The 7,755-nt window shown below is 28.2% G+C and overlaps 1 protein-coding gene across 1 annotated transcript; it reads right to left on the reverse strand.

Moving 5' to 3' along the window:
- Window positions 1-2,642: 2,642 nt before the first annotated feature.
- Window positions 2,643-4,027, reverse strand: LOC125823832 (uncharacterized). The gene is made up of 2 exons (XM_049503210.1): window positions 3,720-4,027; window positions 2,643-3,018 (listed from the first exon to the last, which is right to left on the reverse strand). Exons 1-2 carry the CDS (start codon window positions 4,025-4,027, stop codon window positions 2,643-2,645), a joined length of 684 nt encoding a protein of 227 aa, XP_049359167.1.
- Between the last annotated feature and the right edge of the window lie 3,728 nt (window positions 4,028-7,755).

Here is a 7,755-nt window from a genome sequence, read left to right on the forward strand (position 1 = left end):
CTCTGAAATATCGTATGTTACTCCATTTATTGTTGGAATGGTTTCTATAGTACCAGAGTCATTGCAATGACCTTTTGTTGTATCTACTCTAGTTGACGACTCAATTGTTGCCACTATTTTCTATGAGGGTTTACCGAGGTTGTATAGTAGAAATTGTTGGTCGTCAAACCTCTACAGATTTGATAGAGCCAGAGATACTATACTTTGATATTATTATGGGCATGGATTGATTGACATCTTGTTACGCCAATATCGACTGTCGAGATGGTTGTTCCCACTTCTTTTCACCCCTTATTTTAGATAATTAGAAATTTATATAACATAGTCAAAATGAAAAGAAAAAAAAATGAAAGGAAAAAACTTAACAAGAAGTCAAAAAATGAATTTCAACTCATTAATTATTAATCTAATCTGTGTCACTTTTGCTCAATAAAAATAACTTAAGCAGCAATTACCTATTTCTCTAGAGTCTAGAGTAAGAAACTTGCGGGATGAATATGATGTGCTAGTCCCTAGTTATGGACGAGTACCATCTTTAAACTTTCCCTTTTTAATATACATAATTAAAGTCAACTTTAGCCAGATATTCTACTTAACCAATTCAAAATTTTGCTAACTTTAAGAAATTTAAGAATATTATTTTGTCCTAGTGTTTCATTTATTTTGTTTACAAAAGAGCAAAGTTTTTACTTACGAATTGAAAAAAGTAGAAGTCATAAACTAAATTAAAATCACATATAATTGAAAGATAACTTACTGCTTCTATATTAAACCAAAACTTTAAGCGCAACACAAATTAATAATTTCAACAAACCAATCTAAATTGACTAACAAATCATAAACGAAAAAAAGTAAAATTTGTCCTTAAACTATATGATATGGAATAAAAATGTGTTCAATTAATAGTTTGGTCTAAAAATGCTTATGTTATCAATAGTTAAGTTCAAAAATACTCTTGTCCCTAATAGTTTGGTCTAAGAATGCTCTTTTTTCTATTTAATGAGTCAAAAATAAAAATATTCCTTTTCCTGATAAATATTTTTTTCTTTTTAAGCACATGTTATTCCTAATAAAAAATATTATTTAAAAAAAAATTATTTTGTTTCTTTTCTTTTTAAAATCAATTTAACTAATAAATAAATAAGAAACATTTTTTGTTTTCTTCTTAATCTCATTTTATCAATTAAAAATAGAATAACTAATAAATAAATAGGAAACATTTTTTGTTTTCTTCTTAATCTCATTTTATCAATTAAAAATAGAATAACTAATAAATAAATAGGAAATATTTTTCGTTTTCTTCTTGATCTCATTTTATCAATTAAAAATAGAATAACTACATGTACCTTCTTAATTGAAAGTCATATATTTAAGATCATAGTAACCCAATCATTAATTTTCATTTAGATAACGATAATAAGAAATATTTTATTTCTTAATATTTTTTGAACTAATCATTTACTAACAAAATGAATTATCATTAGAAACATTTCATGTTAAAAAATGAAAAGGAAATAAAATATATATTTGAAAAAAAAGGACATATTTTACCTACTAAGTAACAATAGAGACATTTTTGAATCAAACTATTAACTATAAGGATACTTTTAAACCAAACTATTAAGTAATGATATTTTTGTTCAATTTCACATAATTTAAGAATATTTCTTACCCTAATTTCAAAAAAAAATAAAAAAATAATATATATATATATATTTGGATGCTTGCACTGGAATTGCTAACCAATTAGTCATGGATCCGGCTCCTCTCCATTTCTCTTTTCTCCATTTTATCCAAGTTCTAGCTTAGATTGGAGACACATGTCATAGTTTAGAATTAATGGTTGAGATTTAATTAATTAAAGCAAAGTCCTAATCATAGTTGTTTACTTTCATATATTTGTTTCATAAATATTTTTGCAATCCAACAATTCTAGATTTATATTATATTTTTCCTAAATATAATTAAAAGAATTTCTTTTCTTAATTACTTGAGTAATTTTTTTGCTGATTTTTATTTTTTTTCCCTAACGTTTGCCATTTCTCAAATAATATTTGCCAAATAAAAAATTAAAAATTGTGACCTAACGTTTTCTTTTTCTAATTTTAGGAGTAAAATAAATTTTGTCACTCAACTTTAAATTCTTTCTTACTCCCTAAATGGAGTCCATATTGCTCTATAGACATTGTAGCTCTTAATACTCTAGTAAAAATGTTTTAGCTTTACTATAATTTTTTTCAAAAAGATAAAAATATTTAGTAAAAGTTTTATATATGTATGCAGGGCAGTAAAGAATTTTAAAACAATTATATTTAGGTTAAATATAATGGATTGCAAAAATATTTAAGAAGCAAATATATGGAAGTAAATAACTATGGTTATGACTTTACTTTAATCAATTAGATCTCAACTATTAATTTTAAACTATGACATGTGTCTCCTATCCAAGCTAGAACTTGAGAAAAATGAAGAGAAGAGAAATGGAGAGGAGTCGGATCCATTAGTCACGCAGATGAAATAAGTTGTAAAATTAACCCCTTGAAAGCTTATTTTTATTATATTATTGTTGTCACTTTAATATCCTCAAGAAAGCCATGACACACATGCATAGCCTTGTAATATTGGTAAATATATAGGTAAAGTTAGTTGCGATATTTAGCTTTATAATCACTCCCAAGTTGATCAACTGTCTTTCCTAGTAAGTCAACAAAGAACTGATTACTATAACCATTTCTCATTTTTTTGTTAAGCTGTGCCACAAATCCATTTCTTAAACTGTTGCAGTAACTAAGAAATTGAGCAGTCACATCATAGCCTTGGTCCCAACGATCACCCTGACCTGGTTTCACCCAGTGGCTTGGACCAAGACCAGCTTTGAGCCTCACATAATCAGCAATCCCTTCAATTAATCCTCCAGGAGCCTTACCATTCCCATTCCACTGCCAAATATGAGCACTTTCGTGGTATAATACACCAGTGATCTCTCTCTTAACATCCCCAGAATAACCTTGGATATACCTGGAAACACAAATGTAACGTTCAAATTTTGAATAGTAAACGAATTATTTTTTATCCGTGATATTGGATGCACTAACAAAAAATAATAATCAAACTAAGCAAAAAAAATGTTATTTTATAATTATACTTTTGAATTAAAATGACCTTTTTTTTAACGAAATTAGAGCTTAGGCGGCCAAGATTTAAAATAAAATAGGCAAATCATATATCATATAACAAAAATGAGGATATGGGGAATCGAACTTGAGTGACCTACAAACAGAGGTGAATCTAGGAATATTACGTTTTCAACTACTTAAAATAAAAACAGTGAAAAAAGGCTTTAGAAAGATTCAAACCCTAGTCTCATGATGGTTCCTCTAGCTTATATCAATAGCACAAGGGCACTCATATGCTTTTCTTGGGTGCACTATTAATTATATTCTAGTTTATGTCAATTTTTCAAGATATATATACATGAATTTTTTCGAAATTAACAAGTGTGGATCCGCCTTTGCCTACAAACTTAATAGTAATAAACATGGACATCATACAACTTTGTGCACATCTTTTCTACTGAGCTATAACTAAGAGTGTTCAAAATGTTATAGATAATATAAAGTAAGATTTGACGTATATATATACCGTAAAGGTGCATGTATCAATTAATTTTTTATATGTAAGTTTGAGACATGCATTCATGAGGGCTTATTTATGTGTACCTTGCACTAACATGAATCTCATTGTTGATGGCAAAAGCTACTCCGCTCATGTCATCGATGAACAAGCTTACTTTTGGTACGTTTTTACGGCAAGCTGGAGAATTCTGCTGCTGGAAGGTATTCCATATGTAGGAAGTGGCAGCTGCCAGTGTTTGTTGACTATATTGAGCTCCGATATCTCGGTTGAAACGGGCACCGCCAGGGGTGTTTGCCGCCGTGTTGGTAACAGAGTAATCCACAGCATCGATTTTCTGGATGACTATTAACACGACGAATAAAGGACAAAGGAAGAAAATCTTATGACTCATTGCTGATTTGCGTTGCTACTCATATGGTTTCTTATAAGAAACACCATCATTTATATAGTTTTTCCATATACTTCAACACAAGCTGAAAAAGGAAGATTAAGAGCTGTTTGGATAAGCTGAATAAAAATAGTTTTAAAGTAAAAAAATAAAAAAGTAAGGGAGTCCTACTTTTGGTTTTTAATTTTTTTAAAAAAAATTATTTCAAGTTATTTTTAACTTTGTTAAACTATATCAAAAGCTAAAATTGACTTAAAAATGGGTTTAACCAACTTTTATGCAAAATCCAAACATGATCTAATTAAATTTGAAGCAAGTATCGAAAGCATATTTAAACTGCCCATTTTTTTAAGGTTTCGTACCTAAACTATTTAGAGCGTAATTTTATATCTAAATTATTATTTGAAAACACATCTATGTGTAAAATTCCACTTGGATAATGGGGTGATGTAGGATTTTTTAAATTAGAGAGGGATGAAGTAAGAATTTTTTTTTAAAAAAAAAATGGGTGTTGGGAGGTGGGTACGATGAGATGGGGTGGTGGAGTGAGGTAAGAAAAATGTTTTAAATTTCATTTTTTGAAAAATAATTTATATATTTTTTATAATACTTTAAACTTTAACTAATACTAATAATTTATTTATGTGTTATCAAAATGAAATATTTTGTCCGTATAGAATGTAGTGTAGCAATCTTTTAAAAATAAAATAGGGTATAGTGTACACACCATCAATGGAGTGTCATGAAAGAGAGAAGTATGTTTCTCAAACTGATGACTCATAGTTCAGTTATGAAATTCGCACTTTCAATAGTTTAGTATGAAACTAAAAAAAAAGATAATCTAGGAGTGTTTTTAACCCTTCACTCATTAAATTAAAGTGGACCTTTCATCATTTTTCATTGTAAGATTTAGGGGAAAAAATAATTTTAAACTGGAAATCGTATATATAAAATTAAAATTGTATTTGATGATCAAAATTTTATTTTTATTTTTTATGAGTAATTTAAAGTGAAAAAAGTGATACAATCTTTTTGGTGTATTCAAATTTTTGAAAGTTCTCAAATTTAACTTGGTATTGAATTTCTAAATTTTATAACTAAATATATTTACCAAAATTTAATTTTAAAAAAAAAGTAAAAAACAATTCGTGGCCGAACTCCTAAAAGCCGCCAGAGTGAGAGAAATGAAAATTTTCAACTACTTCACTAGTTGGTCACAAGTCGTTGGTCAAGTAATTATATCTTCTAGGAGCCCCACCACTACCATTGCTATTTGCTACTGCCAAACTCTAGTAATTAATATGAATATTATAATAAATATTCCTTCTGTGGTATTTTTATACAACATAATAGTTTTAGTAATTTACATTAATTTCTTTAAAATTTTACAAACAATTGTAAACACTCGAAAAGAAATTTATTGCAAGAATAATATAGGAAAAAATTAACTAATGCTTTTTTAATAATAAGCTGGTCAACTAATATGAGATAACTATTTTTTAGTAAGATATATGATCAACTAATATAAAACGGAAGAAGTTTATATATATATATATATATATATATATATATATATATATATTGATTTTTATTTTTTGAAAAGTGTAAAATATATATTGCTTCTGTTCAACAATAGTTGTGCATTATTAACTTGACAACACACTATAAGAAACAATAAATAATAGGAGTAATATTACTACATTACCCTTTAAGCATATCAAACTTAATGTTTTAGAAAATATATTAGATATTTAATAATATTTAATAGTAAACATAAAATAGACATTAAAAAAAATTATCTTTTAATTTTCCAAATTAGATATATATTATTAGACAACTAATTTTAATATAAATTATAATATATAGACGGAGAGAATATAAACGAAGAAAAGTAAATAAAGGGAATAATAAGCTACAGGGATAGATGTAGCATAACAATAAATTAGTAGTAATACTTTTATTGTGGAACATAAATTTATGTGCAACAAATCACTAAATTATATTCTCTGCCGAATAGTTGTTGTCCATTAACACATACCTTAAGAAATAATATATAATAAAGATAATATTACTATATTATTCTTTAAATATATTAAATTTAATATTTTAAGAAATGTATTAGATATTCAAAAGTAATTAATAGTAAGGGTGTGTTTGGTATGAAGGAAAATGTTTTCCATGGAAAATGTTTTCCTAGAAAATGTTTTCTTGGAAAACAAGTTGATTTTTGACTTATTTTCTCATGTTTGGTTGGTGAGTAGAAAATATTTTCCGAAAAATATTTTTAGTGTTTGATTTATGAATGAAAAATGTTTTTGAAAAAATTCTTTTATTTTTACTAGAGTAGAAAATAATTATTGAAATTAAAAATATTTTTTAAAAACAAACTTAATTTTTTTTGGGGGGTGGGGGCTGGTAGGGGGTGGGTGGGGGTGGGGGGTGGTGGGAGTCGAGGGTAGGAGTGAAAAATTGAAATTTTGAAGTTAAAAATATTTTTTAAAAACAAACTTAAAATTTTTTTTGGGGGGTGGGGGGTCGAGGGTAGGGGTGAAAAATAGAAATTTTAAAGTTAAAAATATTTTTTAAAAAACAAACTTAAATTATATTTTTTGGGGGGGCTGGGGGGGCTAGTAGGGGTTGGGTGGGTGGGGGGTCGAGGGTAGGGATGAAAAAATGAAATTTTGAAGTCGAAAATATTTTTTAAAAATAAACTTAAATTTTTTTTTTTGGGGGTGGGGGGGGCTGGTAGGGAGTGGGTGGGTGGGGGTGGGGGGGTCGAGGGTAGGGGTGGAAAAAATGAAATTTTGAAGTCGAAATATTTTTTAAAAACAAACTTAAATTTTCTTTTGGGGGTGGGGGCTGGTAGGGCGGGCGGGGGGGGGGGGTCGAGGGTAAGGGTGAAAAAATGAAATAATATTTTTTAGAACAAACTTAAATTTTTTTCTTTTTGAAAGGAGTGGGGGGCTGATAGGAGGCTGGGGGGCGAGGGTAGGAGGTGGGGGGTGTAAAAAAATAAAAAATTGAAATTAGAAATATCTTTTAAAAACAACTTTTAATATTTTTTTGGGAGGGGTGGTGGTAGGGGGTGGGGGTAGGGGTGAGGGTGGGGTAAAAATATTGAATTTAAAAACAAACTTTAAATTATTATTTTTTGGGGGTGATTGGGGGGGGGGGGGGCTGGTTTGAGGGTAGGGACCAAATAAATTGATTTTTTCAACAATTTTTTTTTTAATTGGAAGTTGGAAGAGAGTTTTGGAAAATGTTTTCCTTAAGTTTTGAAGGGAAGTCATTTTCCTTAAATTTGAGGAAAATGAGTTGATTTGGAAAACATTTTCCAAAACATTTAACCCAACCAAACATGAGAAAATTAGAAAACATTTTCCGGAAAATGTTTTCCTTCATACCAAACACACCCTAAGGATAAAATATACACAAAAAAATAATTATTTTTTTACAAATTAGACAAATATTATTAGATAATTATATTTTAGTGTGGATAAATAAAAATGAACGGCTAGAGTAAAAATTAGCAGCTCCAAATTTTAATTATTAAATTCATAAATTTTAAAGTGTGAAAGTACTATTGCTATTCTAATTTATTCCGCGCCTTTCTTGCAAATGCACTTATTCAACTACTTATCATAGCTTTTCATTCCATTTGACCTCTCAATTCAACACGCATTTCCAAAAAAAAATCAATATTATATTCATCAAAAAGAAAATTAACAGTT

Source organism: Solanum verrucosum, unplaced genomic scaffold (genome assembly GCF_900185275.1).
Source record: "Solanum verrucosum unplaced genomic scaffold, falcon-dt-bn FXZP01000015.1, whole genome shotgun sequence".
Lineage (NCBI taxonomy): Eukaryota > Viridiplantae > Streptophyta > Magnoliopsida > Solanales > Solanaceae > Solanum > Solanum verrucosum.

Excerpts from the sequence above, each read along its gene's own strand:
- LOC125823832 (XM_049503210.1), bottom strand. The coding sequence starts at position 4,027 with ATGAGTCATAAGATTTTCTTCCTTTGTCCTTTATTCGTCGTGTTAATA. Across the intron at positions 3,019-3,719 it reads GAGATTCATGTTAGTGCAAG|GTATATCCAAGGTTATTCTG; the intron begins GTACACATAAAT and ends TTGTGTTTCCAG.